Source organism: Chelonoidis abingdonii, chromosome 1 (assembly GCF_003597395.2).
Source record: "Chelonoidis abingdonii isolate Lonesome George chromosome 1, CheloAbing_2.0, whole genome shotgun sequence".
NCBI classification, from domain to species: domain Eukaryota; kingdom Metazoa; phylum Chordata; order Testudines; family Testudinidae; genus Chelonoidis; species Chelonoidis abingdonii.
Window position 1 is genome coordinate 358,224,950 of NC_133769.1, and position 24,804 is coordinate 358,249,753.

Consider the following 24,804-nt stretch of genomic DNA (forward strand, 5'->3'; position numbering starts at 1 on the left):
GCCTGTGTAGGTTGCACATGCAATTTAGGCACCTCTTTTGGAACACTTAGATTGTAATCTGTTTAGAGCAGGGGCCATCTTAAACAATGGGATTGGGGACCTTGATGTACTCCCACAATACAAATAAATATTTATTTAGTCCTTTCTCTTATTTCTCTTTTTAATCACATGCCAAACACACTACGCACCTAGATATTGGATGGATGAGTGGAACTTTTAGTGATTTGATTGATAAGGCTGATTTTGGGAAGCAAATAGAAAAAATAGACATTGTAACAGTTTCTTTGTGTTGTTCCATTGTTAGGTTCGTCTAGAGTGGCCCACAGATCTGGCAGTCAACCCGATGGATAATTCTCTGTATGTCCTCGACAATAACGTTGTGTTGCAGATCTCTGAAAATCACCAAGTGCGCATTGTAGCCGGGAGGCCTATGCACTGTCAGGTCCCAGGCATTGATCACTTCCTCCTCAGCAAAGTGGCAATACATGCGACTTTGGAATCTGCCACGGCTTTGGCCGTCTCTCATAACGGGGTCCTGTATATTGCTGAGACCGATGAGAAGAAGATCAACCGCATCAGGCAGGTCACCACCAATGGGGAAATCTCACTTGTTGCTGGTGCACCAAGCAGCTGTGACTGCAAAAATGATGCCAACTGTGACTGCTTCTCTGGGGATGATGGCTATGCAAAGGATGCCAGGCTAAATGCCCCTTCCTCCCTGGCAGTGTGCGCAGATGGGGAGTTGTATGTTGCTGACCTTGGCAACATCCGAATCCGCTTTATTCGGAAAAACAAGCCATATCTCAACACACAGAACTTATATGAGTTGTCCTCTCCTATAGACCAAGAACTCTATTTGTTTGACACCAGCGGTAAACACCTTTATACCCAGAGCCTACCCACTGGAGATTACCTTTACAATTTTACCTACACTGGAGATGGAGACATAACCTTGATCACTGATAACAATGGTAACTTAGTCAATGTCCGGAGAGATTCCACTGGGATGCCGCTCTGGCTGGTGGTGCCAGATGGCCAGGTATACTGGTTGACAATTGGCACCAACAGCGCTCTCAAGAGCGTGACAGCACAAGGGCATGAAGTGGGTATGATGACGTACCATGGCAACTCTGGTCTTCTTGCCACCAAGACCAATGAAAACAGATGGACAACATTTTATGAGTAAGTGCTGCTAGGATAATATGCCATTGGCACTATTTTGTATTCCATGTAATGTTAATGGAATAAAATTCACTGGATGAAATTCCCCCTAGTGTAGAATGGCCAAAGTGTGAAGTATCAGGTCCCATGTAAGCCCTTAGTATAGGATTTAAGTGGTATATAATGTGGACTCAATTCGCTGCACTGAGTGAATTTTACCTATAGATTTAGGCTGAGATAGTCAAATCTACTTAAGGGATTTGGATGCCCAATTCCCGTTAATTTTAGTTGGAACTGGAAAGCTAAGCTGGATGTCAGAAAATCTTACTGAGCTTTGAAAATGTCAGTCTGGGGTTTGGAAAAGATCCAAAGGAGTTCCCAGGCTCACAGATGACCAGGATCAGCTGACCCCACCAAGTACAAGGGAAAACCCGCACACCCCAGCAGGACTGAAACTGACACCCTCCATAGCCCAGAACAGGAGCACTATAGACACTCAGCCAAGAGGGGCTGCCTGATTGCCCCTGCCAGCCTGAGCTGTCTCTGTACAACATTCTGTCTAACCAAAGGGGGCACAGATGCAGTAACACACCAGCTCCCACTAGGGCTCCTGGGTGTGATGTTGGATGATGATGATGGTAATAGGAGTTCTTAAGTCTCTATTGAGCGGTCTATAGGGAATCACGGCCCACCCACTCCAGTGGGTTCCAGCTCAGGGTCCTTAAGCCGGACAGGCAGAATCAATCCTCAGCAACTCCTCTTGCTGTGCCCTGAGCTCCTTCCTACCTCTCTGGGCTCTATAGGCTTCTCCAGCCTGTAGATCTGGTCCTCCCTTCTCTGTGAGGTTGTCTCTGGGCATCTTCTCACCAGCTTGCTGGCAGGACTTTACATCTCCAGCCTGCTTGCTCCTCTGCAAGGCTCCACTCCCCTCTGTTTCTCAGCTCTTTTTTTCTCCTAGCAGCTGTGAGGCTGCCAATCAGCGCTGGCTGGTGCTTGCTGCATTAACTGCTTCGTTGTCAGGCCAGAATGGGTCTGTAACACCCAGTGATACCTAGTCATGGACCAGGACCCCGTGTGCTAGGTACTGTACAACACAGAACAAAAAGAAACTCCATGTCCCAAATTGCTGAGAATCTAAGTATAAGACAAGAGACAACAAATGGGGCCAGACAGAAAGGGAGTGAGATAATATTGGTCAGGATGATAGGTGGTGTCTCAGCTCACCAGCAGTCTTGACTGTTGTTAAGTTATTTGTAGGCTTCATGGCAAAGGAGAGTTTTAAGGAGGGACCTGAAGGACGATAATGAGTTACTTTGTGAATGGGTACGGTAGCTTCTCCCTAGGTGTTGAGTGGCAGCATGGGAGAAAGCCTTAATATGCTTATTTGAATATTTTCCAAGTGGGCAAAGGAATCTGACAGTCACTTGTTCACTCCCCTGACAGAGCTCCTACAATATGTGCTCCAGTGTTTTGTCCAATCAAGTTTTAAATGGCTCAGGGTGTAGGACAGACACCACTCCCCTAGGAAGACAGTTCCACAGTCATTAGATTATAATGTCACTGTTATTGTTATCGGTGTGCTTTGTTACGTGCCAGCCGTGTGCTCAGTGTCTATGGGACTCAGAAACACAGAGAACTCAGGATGCGCTGGGAAGCCTGAGGCAGGAATGATTTGGGGCGAGTGTTTGGTTTAGTTTACATAGTGGATCTCTAGCAGGTAATGGGAGAAAGGTTGGTGACTTAGCAAAGGCTGTCCCATACATTCACCTTGCACTTGGGAATTTTTTCTGCTCTGCAGTCTACATTTTCCTCTGCTTTTTCCTACCCCGTTATGATCACTCTTAGTATTCCAGCACCATGTATGCAGCATCCCCATAGAGAAAGAACAGTGTTCCCTCTGGTTCACTTGATTATTATTCCATTTCCCCACATTTTTAAATGGTCACGTGAAGGTGCTCAGGTACCATAATAATGGGCGCAGTATAGAAACCTGAATAGAATTGAATGTATATACTGGATAAGGCTGAAACAGAGATTTAGAGAGAGAAGGAACAAAGAATAAACATTGGCCAGATCAGTGCGTGCTTCACTGCAGCTTTTAAATTTCGTTACCCCTAATTTACCCTGGTTGTATCTCTATTGTCCCTAGCTGAGTTAGACCCAGGATCGTTTTGGCCCTTTTCATACTAACATGCTCCACACTCAGGTTACAGGGGTGGTTTTTTTGTTTGTTTTTTGCTTAATATTTAGTAATAATACCAAGGTCTTAGATAGCACTTTTCATCCTTCTCAAAGTATCACTATCTCCCTTTTAAAGATGGGGAAACTGAGGCACAGAGAGGCAGTGACTTGCCAAGCTTACCCAGCAGGCCAGCAGTGGGGTCAGGAATAGAATCCAGGTCTCCTGCATTCTAAGCTACACAGCCTCCTGTATTGCTTGTCCTGCCTTGAAAGGGGCTGGTATAAAGCTTCTGCTAAATCAGCTGTTGGATAAAAGGTTAGTTAGGTTCTGTATCCTACATAGCAATATCCCTCAGTGAATCACAGTTCCTATCTTTCCACCTCTTATACCAGTGTTGCTGTCTGGGGAGCAGGTTAGCGTAACTCGTTCTCCTTTTTCTCTAGGAGTGGAAACCCACGACCGCATCATAATGTTGTGCTAAATCAAGCTATTTGCTCTCTCCACAGACGCCGACATTTATGTCTAGCCTAGGGGGTCAGGTGTGTTGGAGTTCCCAAGCTCCAGCCCAAGCTGCAGCATCCATACTGCTGTTTGTAGTGTGCTTGCTCAAGCCCCTCTAGCACCAGTCTATCTCCAGCGGCAATAGAGACAAACCTTAAGAGGCCTTGCACTTGACAACAGAGCTAACCATGGAAAATGAAGCAAATGAAACATTCGGATCATTAACGATCACGTTTATCTCCACTTCCTCTATAGTTTTGGTCATAGACAAATACAAGAGCAAATTTTTAAGTAAGAGGCAAAAAAAAAGGCAAGCTGCTGTGTGGGTATATTCATGACAGTCCTCAGTTATTTCTTGCTATACAACTCAATGGGGAATTTGTGAAACTTATTCTGGGCCAGATGTGTCACTGGTGTAACTCTGGTCATTTCAGGGGAGTCACATGATAGTTTTTAACCTTTTGTAGCTATATGGAAATCAGGTTTGGCTAGAGGTTGGCACAGAGGAGTGGGAATCAGGATTGATCTGTGTTCCTGACTCAGCTACTGATTTGCCAGACTAAGATGCACCAGAGTCTATATCAGCGGTAGGCAACCTATGGCACGTGTGCCAAAGGCGGCTCGCGAGCTGATTTTCAGTGGCACTCACACTGCCCTGATCCTGGCCACCAGTCCGGGGGGCTCTGCATTTTAATTTAATTTTAAATGAAGCTTCTTAAACATTTAAAAAAACTTTGTTTACTTTACATACAACAATAGTTTAGTTATATATTATAGACTTATAGAAAGAGACCTTCTAAAAACATTAAAATATATTACTGGAACGCGAAACCCTAAATTAGCGTGAATAAATGAAGACTCAGCACACCACTTCTGAAAGGTTGCCGACCTCTGGTCTATATACATCACTGTGCTTATATCAGGGTATATTCCTCTAGTTTAGACAAATCCCATGTTCATTCATGAGTGGAAAGTGCTTTGAGATCCAGGGCTTTGGAGCTGTGCTCCGGCTCCGCTCCAGGCAAAGACCTGCAGCTCTACTGCTCTGGAGCTGCTCTGGGCTCCAGCTCCGGGCTCCACTTCAAAGCCCTGTTGAGATCCTCAGATGTAAAACACCCTAGAATATGAAAGTAATTTAACTGCAAGTTACATAACACTCCAGGAGCCCCAGTGAACATTTCCACTTTCTAGGCTTTACCTTTACTCCCAGCAACAAGAATGATCACCCTATAAGAACAGAGAAGAGGTGCAGTACTGAGAAGCAGGTGGCAGTACTGAGCAGCAGGTACATATCTGAGTGAAGATGGAAAGGAACAGCTGGTAGGTGCCAGTGTGAGCATGTTGGGTACATGGTGCTGCTTCAAGAGGAAGTTTGAATGTGTCAGAACCTGGGGACAGCCACTAAGGTCACATCTTACCTTTGACTTCGGTGCAAAGATCAATGGTGAGATGGGGTATGGCTGTACTGAACAGTTTCAGCCACTCACCATGCATTTGTTTGCAAGTGGTTTTCTCCCTGTACTTGTTGCTAATATTGGGGCAAATCATGGTTCTTATGCCACAACGTGCCCAAGACACAGCTGAGTCGGTGCAGCAGTAGTGTGTGGAGCTGGAGGCAGGATGTGCAGATCTAGCATTGGAGGTGGGTCTGGAGCACACCATGGAATCCAGCTCCCCAGGGACTTGCAGCAGATCCCAGCTCAGACTGGGGAGCGGGAGGTCTGCTGCAGCACCGAATGACTGGCTGTTCCTCTCCACGCAGCCAGGGGAGAGGAGCTGTGTGGACTACTGTATTCGGGGACTGCAGAGTCGCTCCATAACCCTTGTAAGTAAGCTAGTCCTTTCCCCCAGCCCACCCAGAAGCCCCCATGCAGCAAGCCTGGTTCTGGGTTTAGCATTGGGATGGGACTTAGCAGGAGGTTAGTCTGTTTTTTCACCCTTCTCTTCTTTGAGAGAGAAGCTCACTTTGGTGCAGCAAAAAAGCCTATGCCCCTTTGAAGTTTATTGTGACTCTGATTGCCAAGCAACTGCATTAAATACTCACCTTCACGCTGAACCTTCGTCAGTAATAATCGATGGGAAAGGAAGCGAGTCCGGGGAACTGCATCAGGCTAAAAATCTCTCACCGTCCATCTCCTCAAGCCAGAGAGAAGGGATGCTGTATAGTTTATTGGGTTTTCTTTAGCTTGACCTGAAAAAATTGCTACCAGTCTGGACATAGCTTATTAGTCATTTTTTTCCAGAAACCAGAGCCTTGTTAATTTTTTTTTTTATAAAGTCAGGACTGTAGTAATTATCTTGATTAGCTCATTGTGATGGTATCACTGTATGCTAAATAATTTAATTTCCCCCAGAGCCTAAGTCAATCCTTTCATGCATAATTTAGCCAATATAAGGCTTTTTAGTTCAAGTCTTTTGTCTGCTCAATTAGTCCTCAAGGTCACGTCCTCAGATGCAAACATAGGTGTTTACACATCACTGCAATTAATGCTTAGGATTGAATTGCCCAGAAACCCCAAACCCATTTGTGCTGCTCACCTACAAGAGGTGATTCACAAGACAGGGGGGAAAGTGTTCTTGAACCAGACCTTCAGATTGAAGTTAATGGAAATATGCCCATTTACATCAGCTGAGGTTTTGGCCTTTAAATTGTTGGGGGATGATGTCTCATAAAGGACTAAAAGTTGCCAAGTCTCACACATGCTCTAAAGAGCAGCTTACAAAAGCATGTTGGATGAAATGCACAAGGCCGTGTGATGGCCCTCTGCCCAGGAGTGAACTCCACCCTCTGTGAATTGGCAAAGGCCACAACTTCATAACAACAACAGTAACTTTGTAGTTGTGGGTAGGTTTCCATTCACAGGGGCAGAGTTAAGGTTGTTTGCATGTTGGAAAGTGGAAGCGCTTCCATATATTAATGTGAGTGAGTTTGGAGCCAAGGTTGGAGTTATAATTGTTTTCTGTTAACCTCCACTTGTGATTTCTTTAATGTTTGTTTTTGTGACGTGTATAATTGTGTGTCTAGTTTTGAATTGCATGTGGCACTATTAATGATAAATTAACTAAGTCGTTTTGTGGAGGATAACAACAATATACACTTCTCTGAAATCTTTCATTATGGTCACTGTGGAAATTCAAACAATGGTATTCTGCTCCACCTTTGACCACAGTTCCTGGATAGTCTGATGTTCTTCTTACAGTATTCAGCAGTGAAATAGTTAATAATGTTTAAGTTTAAATCAACATTATTAAGCTTCAGAGTTAAAATCTCTTTGTGCTATGTAGGGAAGGCCACGCTTCTTAAAATAGTGCTGTTGTTTGTGTGTGTCTTGGTCAGATATTGCTGGTGCAGGTCACATGGAGAACACTAGCTAAACACTAGAGTCCTTTTTCGAATTCTGATGTTTGGGGTCCTCCAGAGAGGAAATAGAGTGTACTGCTCTGAGTACTGGCTCAATCTGTCCCTTGCCTTTGATCCCCAGGTATTATACAAACATTACCAACTTATTGTGTCTTTTTATATCTATATAAATGCCAAGCATATTCTTTTCTGTGTGTACAGATGGAGATGAATGTTTTCACTAGCCACTGACATGCAGCCACCTCTTGAGTGGAAAGCATTAACTGTAATCTGTTTAGCACATAACTATAAGCATTGGGCAAGAGATAATATGCCCACCCATATCACTGAGTATTACAGGGATTCTGGGGAGCCCTAAATTAGAGCTTCCCCATCCAGGGGCTATTGCTGCTGCAGCAACCTAGAGTATGGATGATTCAAGCCACCTTTGTCCCTTCTCCCCCTGCAATGTCCCTTCTGTTCTCTGCCTCTTGGCAGTCATTTCTACATTAATTATAATATACTTAATTAGACTCTTACCCTTGTTCTTTTAAAGAAGTTATAGTAAAATGCTGGTGATTGTAGAGATACATAACACTTCTCCTGTGCGCCAGAATAAGTTCTGTGGACATATTCTGTGCCACAGGGACAGCAGTTCTGGGTACCTAATTCCTGGGGAATTCTGCACATGCAGAATTCATGTCCCCCACAAATTTATTTGCTTTCCCGCAAAACATGACTTTCTGATAGGGAAGCAAAGGGAAGTTGCAAAAGCAGTCACTTGACTCACCCCAACAGTGTGAGCATGTCATTTCAGGCACCTAGAGCAGCCAGTGGAGAGGTAAATCACTCCAGGGGGCAGGGCTGGGGACTCCCTGGCCAGTGGCTCCTACTCTACACTGGCTCAGCTGTTAGTCTCAGCTGTGCTGGTGGTGGGGAGGACAGGACTTCCTTTTTCCCTGCAAGGAGCAGCTGAGGCCAGCACTGGGTCAGACCCACCCACAGAAACTTACTCCAGCTGCAGGAAGCTCTGCACTCCCATCCCACCCACTTCCTGCCCCCATCACTCCTCAACTGTGGAGGGAGGGATCACTGTACAGGGAATCTCTCCCCCATCCACCCAACCCCCATGCATCCAGACACTCCCCACCCCCAGAATCCCCACACCATGCTGAGCCTCACCCATGCATCCAGACATACACACACCAGCCAAGATTTATCCCCCTGCATCTGGACCCCCAACCCTGCACCTGGACCACCCCAATGAGCCCCCCTGCACCCAGACCATCACCCCACTGAACCCCACTGCTTTAGCACCTGGACCCCTCCACTGAGTCCCTCAAACAGATACTCGCACCTGAGCCCTATTCCTCCACATCCAGATCCCATCTCCCTGCTGACCTCTAACCACCTTCACCTGGTTCCCCCTGCAGAGTCGCAGTGCCCCTGCACCTGGAACCTCCCATCAAGCCCCTGTGCATTCATATGCCCCCTTCACCCACACCCCCCAATGAGCCACCTGCACTCATATTGCCCCATACAGAATCCTCTAACCCCATACCTGGTTCCCCGCCATGCTAAAACCCTTCACACTTGGAATCGTGCCAGACTGAGCTGCCTCCCCACACTTCTTGTGCCTGGCATAGAGTTGCCTGGTGTCCAGTTTTCGACCGGAACACCCAAAAAGGGACCCTGGCAGCTCTGGTCAGGTTGTTACAAGTCTGGTGTAAGATAGGCTCCCCACCTGGCTCCATGAGGCTCCCCGGAAGCAGCAACAACATGTCCCTCAGCTCCTAGGCAGAGGCGCGGCCACGGGGGCTGCCTCTGCCCTGAGTGCTGGCTCCGCAGCTCCCATTGGCCGGGAACCGCAGCCAATAAGAGTTGCGGGGGCGGCACTTGGCAGCATGCAGAACTGCCTGGCTGCCCCTGCACCTCAGAGCTAGGGAGCTGCGCAAGGTAAGCATTACCCCGAGCCTGCACCTCTCATCTCCTTCCGTTCCCCAACCCCCTGCCCCAGCTCAGAACCCTCTCCCACACCTTGAACTCCTCAGCCCCAGCCCAGGGTCCCCTTCTGCATCCCAAATTCCTCATCCCAGACCCCACCCCAGAACCCGCACCCCCAGCTGAAGCCCTCAATCCCCTGCACCTCAACCCTCTGCCTCACCCCATACCTCACCACCTCCTCACTCGCCTCCTCCTGTACCCCAAACCCTTCATTTAGGCCCCACACCCAGCCCAGAGCCAGTATCCCCTCCCACACCCCAACCACCTGTCCCAGCCTGGAGCCCCCTCCCATACCCTGAATCCCTCGTTTTTGACCGTCAGCCAAAGCCCTCACACCCTCCCACATCCCAACCCCCTGCTCCAACCAGGTGAAAATGAGCAAGTGTGGGTGGAGGAGAGTGAGCGACAGAGGAAGGGGAGCTGGAATGAGTGGGGGGTGGGGCCTCAGGGAAGGGGCGGGGAGGGGGGCGGGACAAGCATGTTCAGTTTTGTGCAATTAGAAAGTTGGCAGCCCTAACCTTGCACGAAGGGACAGGGTCCTGGGGACCCTTGCGCTATCTCAGGGTCAGGTGCACTCTCGCTGCCGAGTCCCAATCCCAGGGCATGGGCTACAGGGTGATCGCCCATCTCTGTGCAGGTAGTGGCCTGTGCTCCCCACTGCCATGTTGGAGCCTCCACATTTACTTATTGACAAATAAAATTTACAGAATTTTAAAATATTGTGCTCAGATATTTTTTTTTGTGCAGAATCTCCTCAGGATTAAATACAGGGAGTTGTTAATGTTGTAAGAATAGTCAGAGACCACAGCTCAAACATCAAAGTTGTTAATTGTTTGAAGCCTGCATGATTTTAACATTCAGTGAGCAGTAGATATATTTTGGCTTCTCTTTTCTGTTGGCCATTTGGGGAGCTGGCATGTAATAATCATAATAGGGTGGGATGTATTGATTTTGTTTTCAGGCTGTTTTTAAGGAGCAGGTTAGCTTTTGTATATTTAAAATATATGGGAATTTCAGTAGGGTTTTTATATGTTTAAAACTTCGCTAAATATTGTTTGGAAGGTTGTGAAGAGGCTAGACTTTGTGGAATGTATAAACGCACACAAAATATAGTTTGTGAGGTGCATTCAGAGTCTTTGGCGCTCAATGTAACATTAGTATGGTGTATTTTTCCAGCCTGTTTGACGGCTAGTTGCAAAAAGCTGATGAAATGTGAAAAATCTAAGATGAGGAAGCCTCAGGAATCCTGGAACAAGTTGACTTTCTGAATAGACAGTACTTGTGACCCTGCTTTGATTCCCAGGGATCAAGCTTCTATACAGCAGTAATGTGAAAGCTCTGAATGTTTACAAGCTAACAATTAGGCCTCGTAAGCACCAAATACCATTTTAATTCTGTGCATTGAACCTTAGCTAAATAAATTTCCAGTTGGGGATGGATGGCAACAGCTTCTTTTGCCGGCCTAATACTTGTCACTGTAATTGTAAAAACCGAGTCTTTGCAGTTGGTTTGAATAGGAGGCAGCAGCTGCATTCTCAGGTGATGAATTCATTGTTCTGAGTGCTGCTGTGCTCATTCCCGTGTTTCAGAATTTCCTTAATGCTGGTGCTTTTGTAGCACACAAAAAGTCTTAGGTTGTAATGAAAACTGGGCCACCTCTAAATCCTTAGATTGTGGAAACAGGTCTATGCAGCTTAGCTTTGAAATGAATTGACTAGAGGAGATTTATCTTACTACAAATACCAGGACACACCTGCAGCTACATGAGAGCCTGTCACCTGGCCTTCCTCTCAGAGCTGGGAATGTGTCATATAAATGACTTTGTGGAGGCGGAGGTGAAGAGAGATGAAACATCCATGTCATTCACTTTGACTTGTTAAAACTTATCTATTCAGAAACACAGAGATCTTAAAGTCAGGGGGACCCATGGGGTTGGGGTTTATAATAAACAGCATCTTGTATGTACCAGACACGCTAATCCAAGACAAAAGGGCGAAGTGCTCCAGTCATAAGCAAAATATATAATGAGAAAGGAGGAAAAGAAATGTGCCGTGAGAAAAATACTTTGTGTCCAAATGGGAATGTCGGTCATAACTCACATTTATATTGAGTCTTCTCTTGTGTTGCCATCCGAGTGCTAAAAGGCTTTTGTTTGGACATGAATTTTTTACACTTCATCTGCCACTAATTAAAAATAATAATAAAAATGTTAATAGTGCAATTGCGCTACCTTCTCACATTCCCCTCCGTCAGATGTGACCTTTTACCAGCTGCGAATAGGTGAGATATCACCCCTAGAGTAAACTAGTACCATACCCACATCGGTTCCTAATGCAGATGGGATGGAGGTGGAATAGTCATTTAGAATACTTAAAATGCAGATGTTTCAAGTTATCTCTAATTCTCAACTCCAAATTCCTCTCCTGGCTCTTGGGTGACATTCACCACATAGCTGTGGTGTTTTATTAAGCTGCATGTGTGACATTTTATTTAAATTATGTTTAGTTTTTTTATTCTGATGTAAATCTAATAAGCCTGTATAAAGCTCTAGGTGCCCTGACATCTAAGATTTGCATATATGCAAATTATTTCATACACACCCCCTCATGCCTGTATTTCTATATCTATGAGCTACTTTGTGTACGTGTAAATTATTTGAAGACTTCCAAATCCTCCTGCCCCAAGCAGAGGCAGGGCCAGGATGTGTAGCTGCATAGAACTTGGCCTCTGTCATTGAGCTAGATGAGATGAGAGGGAGTCTGGTGGCCTGCTAGTGTACATGAACGGGTGAGTGCTAGCAGGTGTCTGAGATGTGCACATGGGTGGGAACTGGATGGTGCTTGGGACTGGTGGTTGATTGAGCGCTGAAAAGTGTCTAAGGGTGCTGGATAGATGGTGGAGTCGAGGGAGTCTGGAATTGCTGACGGGCATCTGAGGGGCTGGAAGGAGCTCAGTGTACACCTGGTGACTTAGGGTAGGTCTACACTTACAGGGGCGTGTACAGTACAGACAGTGCGTGCCCAGCTAGCACAGGTATAGATAGCAGTGTGTACAGCAAGGCACATGTCTGATGCCTAGGACATATACACTACATGGCTCTCTTCTTGCCCATGCAGGGCCTCCTACATATTGTTGAGCTTCTGGGAGGTCTTCGTGCCTTGAACATTGTTGATAAGAACGCTGAGGCTTGGCTTGACCGGTTTGAATACGCTAAATATAGGGCCTCCTCTTTTGTTACACTGCTGTTTTTAGCAGTGTAGTGCTGGAGCCTTTCCCCTCTGCAGTGAAAGACTCCAGAAGTGGAGAAAGGCTCCGGCAGGGGAGAAGCAGTGAGTAAAGGCCTTCCACTGAGGTGGGTAGCTCCACACCACAGTGCGTGTGGACGTAGCCTGCTTTTCACTGTGGCATGTGTTACATCCCGCTACCTGTGTAGCCAAGAGTAGGCAAGGTCTTAGTGAGGGTGCTGGTAGGAAGGCTGTTGTCTGGAGGGCTGTTTGTGGGGAGCTGGAAAGTAAACGGGGGCTGAAAGGCTTTGTGAGGTTTATTTTGAATGTGTAAGTGGGACTTGTGGTATATGGGACTTTTGCTTGCTCTCTGCATGGGGCTGAATGTCATTCATAGAATCATAGAATCTCAGGGTTGGAAGGGACCTCAGGAGGTCAACTAGTCCAACCCCCTGCTCAGAGCAGGACCAGTCCCCAACTAAATTATCCCAGCCAGTGCTTTGCCAGGCCTGACCTTAAAAACCTCTAAGGAAGGAGATTCTACCACCTCCCTAGGTAACCCATCCCAGTGCTTCACCACCCTCCTAGTGAAAAAGCTTTTCCTAATATCCAACCTAAACCTCCCCCAATGCAACTTGAGACCATTACTCGTTCACTTAGGATCAATCATAGTGCTCTTAGGACTTGGGTGAAATAGCAGCCAGTAACAACCCCTTAGACTTCAGTGAGGTTACTCCTGACTAGCCCCATAGTAAGAGGAGAACAGGGATGTATCAGACCAACATCTCACATTTTTATATGTGACTTGACTCTTTAGCACCATCCTTGCCCTGAGGTTGTTAATGCTCCAGGTCTGAGTTGTCGGGTTCAGAGACAGAAGTTCCCAGAAGTTTGGGTGGCAGAGCAGCGGGAGTGGATCTGAGCTCATTGCTACTCTTAAGAGTGGCACTCTGTGTAAATACTGGTGTCAATATAAAAAGCACTTGTGCTGTTCTGTAACACACCATTGGGCACAGTGATCAGTGATGTGCTTCCTCCATGGGACAAAGACACTAAATAATGTCCCTTGTTCACTGCCGCTGCAGGTGACGTAAGGATATCTGCTGGGACTCAGCTGATGTATGAAGTTACATAATATTTTCAAGTAGGAGACGCGCAAATGTCCTTACAGGAGGTACAGTGACACTTTGCAACCAAAATGCTTGAGTTCCCGTCGCAGTTCAGACAAACCAACAACTAATGAGCAAAGAAAGTTACTCTGTATTCAGAACACTTTGTTTGACTTCCAGCTTTAAAAAAAAAAAAAAAGCAATGCAGACCAAATTCTGTGCTCCTAAAGTATCAGAGGGGTAGCCGTGTTAGTCTGAATCTGTAAAAGCAGCAAAGAGTCCTGTGGCACCTTATAGACTAACAGACATTTTGGAGCATGAGCTTTCGTGAGTGAATACCCACTTCCGACGAAGTAGGTATTCACCCACGAAAGCTCATGCTCCAAAATGTCTGTTAGGCTATAAGGTGCCACAGGATTCTTTGCTGCTTTGTGCTCCTAAAGTCGCTTGGGAAAGGCTTAACTGGTCTATGCCAAACTTACAAAAACTGTCCTGAATTTATTCCCTTTTCCCCTCTCTTTTCACAACAAGCTATTTAATTACCAGCGCATTGTGCCCAGCTCTCCAAGCGTGAATAATTCCATGACTGAGAGTGTGACATGACTGTGGGCCAGACTCTCCTCCTCACCCAGGGGATGGGAAGACCATAACGTACTCAGACCTTGGCTCCAGAGACTCCGTCTGAGGCCCAGAATGTAGAGAAGATGGCCAGTTACCATTTTTACTCACTTTCATTTATTCTAAATATATAAGTTGGTTAAAAATAATCACATCCTTAGAGATAAGGGGCCAACTCCATCCCTTACGTGTAAGCAGACAACATCCCACTGACTTCAGTGAAGTGGCAGCCACCTGCCCTGGGGTCGAATTTGGCCCATTTGTGTTTGGTGTCCCATGGAACATAAGTGAATTTGGGCCTCCCGGTGTGAAATAGTGGGGGAAGCCGCATTTGGGAGTCATTGTTCTGTCATTGTTAGGGGCTCAGATAGCATAGTGATGGGCATGGCCTTAGCAACAACTCCATGGCCTCTCTCAGGCTTCTGCTCTGGTGGATAGTGCTGCTGGGACACTTTTCCCTGTTCTTGGATCGTTGAAGATGGGGGACATTCTGTCATTATATTCTCTAGTTGCTGTCATGCTTTAGTGGGTGAGAGTGGGATGACTTAAGCCCCATTTATCATTGGTTATTTTTGGTGTGGGGGAGGGCAGGATTCTTACTACTTCTTCTCCTGGTCTGCTTCCATGACCCCATCGCTGTAGTATCTCCTCAGTGGGCCCAAGGGCTCTAGGGAATTGTGCCACTTTGGTTACCCATTGCTCTCCACTCCCAGCTTACATTTGGGAAAATCCTGCTTTAGGAAGCTCTTCTCCTCAGGGTATAGTCCCCTTGCTACCTCCCTGCTTTTAGCTCATTCTCTGGCAGAGGGAACTGCTTGGGCAATATCATGATGGAAGGGGCTGCTGGTGTGTGGTCCCGTTAGTTATTGAGCCAAACCAGCACCCCTTTATCGCAAGCAAAACTCCCAGTGGAGCCAGTGGGGATCCTAGGAGCCAGGCAAATCAGCAGGAACTTTGCCACGGTAGAATCTGTCTAAGGGCTTCAGGATCTGGCCTGTTCTTCACAGGGCAGCACGTCGATCCCTCTCCTCTGTTCATGGTACTGATCACACTCTGTCCTCCTTTTCAGGTACGACAGCTTTGGCCGCCTGACCAACGTCACCTTCCCCACAGGCCAAGTCAGCAGCTTCCGCAGCGATACCGACAGCTCAGTGCACGTCCAGGTAGAAACCTCCAGCAAGGATGATGTTACCATAACAACCAATCTGTCTGCATCAGGTGCCTTCTACACCCTCCTGCAAGGTGAGCCCGGCGACTGCTCCTACCCCACGTTCAGCTGCACGCCAAGGATTACACAGCAGAAAACAGACATCTTAATTATCCCAGCACCAGAAAAACCTTCCACCCAGCGCCCTGCAACATGCTGGTGCACACCCACTTGCACCCACTTAACAAAGCAATAGGAAACATTACCGGGCTCACTGTCAGTTCTGCAGCTGTTTTCCACTTGGTTCTCGGTTGCCTAGCTGGGCAAAGCTGTACTCCCTCGTCATTACCATTATTATTCAAACCAAGGGGCTAGCTAAACCTGACTGCTCCTCTGGCAGACCCTGTTACTTCACTATTTTAATGGCTTCCCACTTAAAGAGTCACTGTGTCCCCCGCCAGAGTAGGTTTCAATTAAGGAAGCTGCGTATTGGGGATTGTCATTCCTTGTGCAATTTCCACTGAGCACCCTCCAGGGAAATGATCAGTACACGGTCCATGCCCCCAAAAGTCTGTGTAAAAAGTGGAGGGGGGGAACAGGAAGGAGGAGTGAGTGATGAGGGGATGTGTGCAAGGTGGTAAGTTAGCACAGTCATTGTTGCATGTGCTGGGCCAGATCCACAGCTGGTGTAAATCAGCACAGCTCTGATGACTTTGCTCAGAGGGACAGGAGGGAGAGGTAAGGTTAGGAAGGTAGGAGGCAGAAGAAAGAGGTGGCAAGGCAAGGGAGTAGAGAGAGAAGGAAGGATGAGGTGGGGCACTGTGTTGGGAGCAGAAGTTACACTCCAGAAATGCTTGTAGATGTCAAGAATTTTCTTAGGGCTGAGGATCTGAAGCTTAGCCCTGCTCCCTGGGGGTCAGGGCCATACTCAGTCTTGGTCCCTGTGGGCTAGCAAGCCCTCTGCATTCCCCACTCCCCGCTGAAGAGCCAGCAGGCTCTGTCACTACTCCGTGAACGCCTGCTCTGTGCCCAGTGAAGATGCTTGTGGTCAAATACAAGTTTTCACCTTTGTATGGAAAGAAATGTCTCCGTCAGACCCAGTCAGCCCAGGAGTCACGTGTATGCTGGTTCCTTAAAAACCAGATCTCTGGGTGATTAATTTCCTCTTTTTTCTATAAAGGTAACTCCTGTATAGGTAACAGCTTCCTGTGCCTGTGAGCACCTTCTATGGCCACTGAGAAAACAGTCTGGGGCTCAGGCCTCATCAGGCTGTACCTTACATTGCCCTAGGGCATAGCTGGTGCACGGCGACTTTTCCTTGTGTACTACAGAGCACAAACCAACTGAAACCCTGACTAGACTGGCCAAAAATCCACACATTAAGATGTCTGGCAAATACTCAGATGTGAGGTTGGCTTCACCTCAGGAACCTAATTAAGCAACAGAACCCTCTGTTGGGGGCTCTTTAGTGAGATAATTGACTGCGATGTGATTTATGCCTCCCGAGCCAAAGGCCAATAAACTGCCCAATAAATCTCACTGTGACATCCCCCAGCAACACGGGACAAGGCAGGACAAAAGGCTATTTTTAATAGTTTGAAATGACAGACGGTGTTTTTAGTTCACAGAATGGATTGAGCGGGGAAATGAGCTTTTCCCAAATGAAGTCAACTTTCTGGTACGTTAGCTTTCTTGCAGAGTCTGAAGGGCGTGTGCAGTCCCATCAGGAACAAATCCCGGTTAGCCGTGTTTGCAAGGACCACCTACAGAGCAATTCTAGGCCAGGGCACAGTTGGGCAGCCTACTTTAAAAGATGCAACAATACTTTTCCCTGGCTCAGCCAGAACTGGCTTTCTGCCAGGGGACAGAAAAGAGGCTTCAGGAAGAAATTGTTAGAGAGAACTAGTCTGCATGTTGGCCCATAAACCAAGCACGTTAGCCTGTCAGATGCATACACACTCAGCTAACTCACAGCGTGGAGTGAGATTATATGGTAGAGGTGGTGTTATGCCTTCGGCCCAGGTGTCTCCCAGGTAGAGAGCACAGAAAATTCTAAAACAGCTAGTGCTCAGAGGGGGAACCACACGTTCCAAGGCAGCAGGACAGTGATAGAGAGAGCAGCACAGGGGTTGCCAAACAGAGTTTCTGGAGTATGCCGTGTGCAGATCAACCAGCGCTTGGCTGAGGAGCAGCAGCAATTTACTGTTTGCCACTCCACAATAGTGGCTCTGGGGGTTTTAAGACTGTCTCTCCTTCTCAGTAGTTGTTCAGGAGAGAACATTTGATACTGACAGAACTCTTAACATGAGCCCTGGTGCAGAGCTTCATGATGAGCCCCAAACTGGCTTTGAACCTTTCAAGAAATCCAGACTGAGCTCTGAGCAGACTCAGGCTGAACCAAAAGCAAAACTGGGCTGATATACGGTTTAATGCAGGACTCAATGTGACACTGAGCAGAACCAAAACTCACACTGAGGCTGGCATAAAACCCTTCTCACAAAGACAGCTGGATCTCACAAAGCTCCAGGGAAAAGCCCTCTTGCTAGCTCTAGGGGAGAGTCTCCATCAGAGTAAATTGTGGAGGTAGAAGGTCCAGAGTTTTATTCCCCGGGCTGTGTGCTACTGATGACCATGCTCTTGGGATTAGATGCACCAGTGGATGCTGCTAATGTGGTGCAGGGCAAACATACAGTGTCCTGAGATTCCCGTGGACGGCGTCCCCATCTGTGCAGCATAAAGCTGCCTAAGGCATCTCTATCACTTCCTGCACCAGAACCCCCCATCCTGGTGAGGAGGAGGGGGGATGTAGGATGTGAGGAGGGCAGAGGAGCAGAGTGAGTCTCTGCTATGCCTGACTCTCCACTGGCATAAGTTAAATTTGCTATGTTGCAGCTCTTATGCCAAGTCTGGGCAGCTGAGAATCAGGGAGCCCTGGCCAGTCCCCTGACAGGCCTACCTCTCCAGTGCCGCTGGGGTCTCAAGGTGTCGGTGCCTACGGGCCAGATCCAGAGCCTGTTGAAGGTCAATGGCTTTAACTGTGCCATTTGGATATTCAAAGGGCTTTGGATCTGCAGTCCTGGATCACTGCAGTATTGGATACGCACTGGTAAATTCCAGTGTCACTGCAGTAATCGTGTCAGCCTGTCGCTTAGTTATCTGCATGCATTTGGCTTATCTGGTTCAGCTGAGATCATTGGAAACCTCCATTTGGCTACAGAGGGCACTGGATTAGGCCCATAATGAAAGAGACTAGCCAGCTTTAGGCTTCCTTTCCTAACTGTATCCAGTTGTGCCATTTGCCAATATATCCTAGCCTGAGGAGAGATGATAATTTTGCTCTGACCTGATTTCCCCTTGAGTTGCAGGAGAGCAGCTAGTGAACAAATGTAACTTGCTTCAAAATGGAAAAACAGTTTTCATGAATTTTTTAAGGGATTTTTGTATTTACAATTAGGTATTTACAGCAGCCAGGGAGACGGAGATGGTAGCGTTCCCCAGCCTTCGAAGGAGCTGCAGAGCTGGCGTGCGCTGCATAATGGGTTTTGAACAATGCTTTCCCACTGAGTGGAGCCCAAATCCTCCAAAGTGCACCTTCTCCGCTAGGTGCTTGGAAACTCTGAATTTTGACTGATGGTGGTTCTGCTTGGTTTTCTCCTGGCGGAGCCTGGGGAGGGAAGGCAGGAATATTGCCCTTCCCCTTCACTTCTGAACTGATGGGGTTTGAGTCATGAAATCTGTAGATCTCCTAAGATCCCTTTCAGGATCCACTGGAGGCCATATGGAAGCCCTGTACCTGTGCACTCGCCTGACCCACAGTTCCAACAGCACCTGTTCATCCCTCAGAATCCTCTTTCAAGGTAGCCAGGAACATGTAATTGGGAAAGCAGTTAGCACTGAGTTACAGTGAGAATTCCCACCACTTGAAGTGGAGGAACAAGGCTGAGGAGAGCAGCCGGCTCCACTTGCAGAACCTGGTCTCCACCAAAGCGGGTTATAAGACTTGATATAAACAGACATATTTTCAATAACGACATATCTGTGTACACATAAATAGAGACAGATGTTTCAGGATTTTTTTAGGATGTAAAGTTATGAACAGTGGACACGCATGAGCTTCAGAAGGGTTAGAATTCAGGACCTTCAGTACCAAAATCCCACCCGCCCACTATGTGAGCTAAAGGAGTAACTCTGTTAGCTGAGAGAGTAGCAGGCTTTTATCCTTGCTGCGGCCAGCCCCTACAGGGAGACCTGAACACACATACTATGCCAGAATATTACACATTATTCCTCTGTAGTCTTGTTTAACACACATAACAGGTTTTGTGCAAGTGTGTGCAGTCCACAAAGTGAAACTTTCTCTAGACTTGAAAGAGAAATGGACAATTCTCAAACAGACATTAATGGTGAACAGTAAAGGTGAGTGTTAAAAGTCATCAAAAAATTGGCAATAACTCAGGTAAGGAAAATAATTAAATATGGGTTTCTGTCATCTGTCACTGGCTTGAGCCCATCTCTTATCTTTCTCCAGACCAAGTCCGAAACAGCTACTACATCGGTGCCGATGGTTCTCTCAGGCTGATGCTTGCTAATGGCATGGAGGTAGCACTGCAGACGGAGCCCCACCTGCTGGCTGGCACCGTGAACCCGACGGTGGGAAAGAGGAACGTGACCCTGCCCATCGACAATGGCCTCAATCTGGTTGAGTGGAGGCAGCGGAAGGAGCAAGCTAGAGGGCAGGTTACCGTCTTTGGACGCAGGCTGAGGGTGAGCAACAGGCAGTGTGGACGACACTTGATTTTATCTTTCAGGCATACTCAGTCTCATGGTAGAGAGGAGCAGGGCCCAGTTGCAATGAATATAATGGGGATTTTTTCTTGAGCCTGGAAGATGGACAGACCCTGTAGTGCTATCTGTATCCCTAGCTGAGACAGCCTTTATTACATCTCCTTATGTCCTGGCTGAGCTGTCATGGATGGCACTGCAAGTTCCCCTGCAGGTCCTGTGTATTTTAGGAAATGCCACACATCCAAACCATACATAACGGGCACGTTAAGTTTACAGATGAGAACGCAGGTGCACAAAGCTGCACGTGTCTTTCCAGTTGCACTAGTCACTTGGATTGAACATAAGTCTGAGGAAGGGCAGTTTGCAAACCTCATTGTTCATTCTCTGAAAATCTTCCTATTTCCTTAAATTTGCCGCTCTGCTGACTGCATTGAGGAGCTAAGTCTGTGGGATGCTGGGAACATGCATTTGCACGCCTATGGCGAATGCCATGCACACCAAAAGCCCATCTTCTAACTCTTGTTCTCACTTTCCAGGTGGCGCAGAATTTCTGTGCTTGTGAATGATTTGTTTGGAAAACACAGCCATGCCCAGAACAGTGTATTTTATGTGCTAGTTAGAGCTTCTTAGAGATCTACCCCAATAAGCCTGTAATTCCGTTGCTGATTGCTGATGAAGCTATAATAATAATATTGACTGCCCAGCCGTATGAGCTGCCACTCCTGGAGTTGAGGGCTCTGAGGAGCTCAGGGGTAGTGCTCAGCACTTGGCAGGATCAGACCTGCTGAGAGTGATGCTCAGTGTTGGTTAATGTCACTTGAGAGCTGGGATTCGAGCAGTTATTTCTGCACACTTGGGCTAGACAGTAAATAATAACGCCCAGGGTCTCAGAATATAAATGTCCTACTCCTTGCTTCTCTTCCTCCCCTCTTTCCCGCTGTGTGCCCCTTGCCACTCCTGGGTCATTTCTACTCTTCACTCAAATGAACACACACTTGTTGTACACTCTACCTGTATAAGCTCAGCCACTCCTGACCTCGTCCTCCAACATGAACATTACTACAGACCGTTCAGTTTCCTTCATTACCAAGAGAGAAAATTTTTGCAAGCAGAAGTCACTGGGAGCTGGGCATGTGCATCTGAACCCCCCTCATCAGAAGCTGCTTTTGTGCATGTGGATCAGTTGGCTCAAATTTTCTTTTTCCATATAATACAGAATGAAATTACCAAACAAGCTGTACTCTGAAGGATAGACAGGCCTGCAAAACCTGCAGCTGCGTAAAAGCCTTTTAGGGTTCAAAGCAGCTTTCACTGATTTCTTCCCCATCCTGGCTAATATCCATTGATGGACCTATTCTCCATGAACTTATCTAGTTCTTTTTGTTATGCTCTCTCCTTTTGGCATAGAGCATCTTCACCAGACGTGCTGCAACGGCGCTGCTGCATCAGTACAGCTGGGCTGCCGCAGCGCTGTATACGTAGACACCCCCTAAATCTCTGCTTCCCTCCTTCTGTTTTCTTCCTTTGTTCATGAAAGGCCAACAAGTGGGAGAGGAAAGTGTGTGGCTGGTGGATCTGTTGTAGGAGTTGGGGGCGGGAAATGTGACACAAACGTGTTTGCTGCCATCACCTTGATTGCTCTGCTTTGTACATTCCATCCCTGTCGTCTACCTGTTGTCTGTCTGATCTACTTAGATGGAAGCGCTTGGGTGTAGGGATTGTCTATTACTCTGTAAAGTGTCCAGCTCAACACAGTCCCCTTCTTAGTTGTTCCCTTGCTGCTACGATAATAAACATAATTAATAAATAATATGTTGATCCATGAGCCATAACAGACAGCGTATTGAGGGTGCAGGCTGCGTAGTGCAACAGTAGGCACAGACTAGTTGATCTATCCCTTTGTAAGCCTGTGGAAGGAAGAGCTAAGGAATCTATCCACTGGGGATCCTGTATATTCTGGCTTTGCACAGAGGAGAGGATTTGGCCCTTAACAAGTGTTAATTTTCAGATTCACTGATCCACTGCGTGTAACAGTGTTTGTCAGCCTTCTTCGTAGTTCCAGCTTTGCTGACCTGGCTGTTTGCTGCATCAGTCTGCAGCCCCTGCAGCAAACTTTTATCTTTACATGTCCTGCACGGACTTGATGAAAGCTTCCATGCTCTAATTGGCCCTATCGGCACAACAGATTGATGGCCTTGCTGGTTGGCTAGCTGCAAATTCCACTGCGCCAATAACAAATGGCAGTGCGCAGGCACTGTCCCAAATTGGAGTGTTAGCCAGAACACTGCTCCTGATAATGTAGCTCATTTTTTTTCTTTTTACGAGCATGAACTTTTTAATAAAGAAGGATGTAAAATAATATCTGGCGGTGGAGCACGTGGGATGGCTGACGATTACAGAGCTGTCTGCTTAATCAGTTTTATTTATTTAACCAGGGAAGCAGCCATTGCGAATAGTCTCATATTCACCAGGATGCTGGCTGCAAGATAGCAGCCACGGAAACATTAGTTGTCACAACACTACCTCCCACCACAGCCTGCGTTACTGCAGAGATCTCGGAGATGATGTTGCTAACCATTATCGAACAATTAAAGCATTCTAACCTCGTCCCCAGAATATCTATAAAGAGAGCAAGCCCAGACTCGGGCACACTGATAACCACAGCTTATTTGCCGTGGGAATTCCATGCAAGCAATATTTTTTCTCTGTGCAATTGTGTTCAGTCAACCTCTGGGGATGGAGCTCTGATCACAGACATGCCATTTGCACTCTTATAGTTAAGGTTGCCTCTGCATTTTCATTATGAATCCTTATTTTCAGGTCTTTATAACTCACATGCAAAGGCTGGCTTCAGACGATGTTGATGCGCATTATTTTGAAAATATTTTTAGCTACGGGAGCCCAGAAAGAAGGTTAGAAGTAAATGCTGGTAATGAGTGACACTGCGATTCCAAAGCAGGCTCACCTGTTTTATCGATCTATGCTGGTCTGCGAGCCTGGGGTTTATGTTAGTGTCCCTCACATTAACTGGAGGATATTTAATTATGTATAAAGGTGGGAAGAGTATAATTTGGATTTAAATTTAAGGGCTTCCCACCTAGATCTCAGTCCTGAAGACTCTGGTTAAGTACATGGGACCAGATTTTAAAGGTAGTTGTGTGCCGAACTCCCATTGATTTAAGTAAGAGTTAGTTGCCTTAATACCTCTAAAAATCTGTCCCACAGTCAAGTGCTTCGATGGGCCACAGCATTCAGTATCGTTCAGGGTCAAGCTCACAGGACAGAGAGTTGGCACAAGATTTAGATTTATAAATCTAAGGAAATAACATGTTACTGGCCAGATCTAGAGGTCTGTATTTGGTCCTTACTTGGGCAAACTTCCATTGAAGCTAATGGAATGTTGCCTGTGTAAAGACTGACGGCACTGATGGGCCACGAGACAGTGTTTACATTGACCATCTGCAGGCACAGCTGTCCGCAGCTCCCAGTGACCGCGGTTCAGCAGTCCTGGCCAGTGGGAGCTGCCGGAAGCGGAGACTGGGCTTTTGGCTGATTTTCCATTTCTCCCATTACCCATTTACAGTCTAGTTTAAACACAGCTGCACGTTTAATTGTAGCATTATCTATCTTGGCTCCACATTAGCCCTGTCTTTTCCTCAAGTCAGACACTCCATTACCTTTGTTATCCATCACCTTGGTGTCATCATCAACACTGCCCTCTCTTCCTCTTCCTCCTATGTCTTCATTATCTGTAGATCTTCATCCTCCACCCACACATGCACACCCCTGTCTCAGCTCCATCTTTGCCCATCAAGGCCTTTTACTTTCTCTCACCTCAGCTACTGAGAATCTCTCCTTTGGCCTTCCTGAGTCCCAGTTCTCCACACTCCATCATGTGCAGAACACCCTCCACCTTCTCACACAAAAGCACCATCACATCATTTCCTTCTTCAGTCAACTCTTCTCTACCCTGTGCATTTCACGATCCACTTTAAAACTGCCCTTCTGCTTCTAAGAACCATGCATAGACTATCTCGACCCTGCTTCATAGTTCTGGTCTCTTTCTCCTCTGTCCTATGTGGCACTGGCCTTCTCTGCTTAATGCCATGCAGTATTGTCCCTGCTCGTGCACTCTCTCACTGTTTGGAACAGCCTTCCTGTAGTTCTCACTCCTGCATTTCAAATTTCAATTGACACACTGTATCTTGTCTCCTTTTGCCTAGACGAAATAATTTCTCTTCTCTCTACCGTTAGCTATTTAACTCTGTATTCCCTCCCAAAAATCACAGGGAATTCAGAACTGTGTTGAAAAGTAACAGTCCAAGATCAAACCTAGGTCAGGGCTGAGAACTACATCTCATTCACTTTTGGAGACCTGACTTTATCCAGAGTAGGATGGAATAACTGTCCCTACCAGCCAGCTCTCAACGTGTGTATTTTTTGTTTTTGCACAATGCTTAGATGCAACAGTAATGTGGCTTTATAAATTCGTAGACACACATAGCTAAACAGTAGTGTGTTATCCGTTATTATCTGTAGTTCTTTGGGATACAGTCTCTGAACAAAAATACATTTCTCCTTTTACTTTTGAAATATATATGATCTGGCCTTCAACTGAAAGTGCAAAGGGAATTGAGGCCATAGGAATGTAATTACCCATGGTGAGATTGGCCAGGACATTGGGGTTAACAATCCCCACTCTTGTTGGCAATAGGGTCATGAGGTCTTTAATG

At 46.7% G+C, this 24,804-nt stretch overlaps 1 protein-coding gene across 7 annotated transcripts in view; it reads left to right on the forward strand.

The window, feature by feature from the left end:
• Nucleotides 1-24,804, forward strand: part of TENM4 (teneurin transmembrane protein 4) — a 971,473-nt gene that overhangs the window by 923,600 nt on the left and 23,069 nt on the right. For all 7 annotated transcript variants that reach the window (XM_075061790.1, XM_075061784.1, XM_075061786.1 and 4 more), the window contains 3 exons: nt 305-1,182; nt 15,209-15,381; nt 19,815-20,050. In XM_075061790.1, coding sequence (XP_074917891.1) covers nt 305-1,182; nt 15,209-15,381; nt 19,815-20,050 — 1,287 coding nt within the window. The remainder of the gene's footprint in view (nt 1-304; nt 1,183-15,208; nt 15,382-19,814; nt 20,051-24,804) is intronic.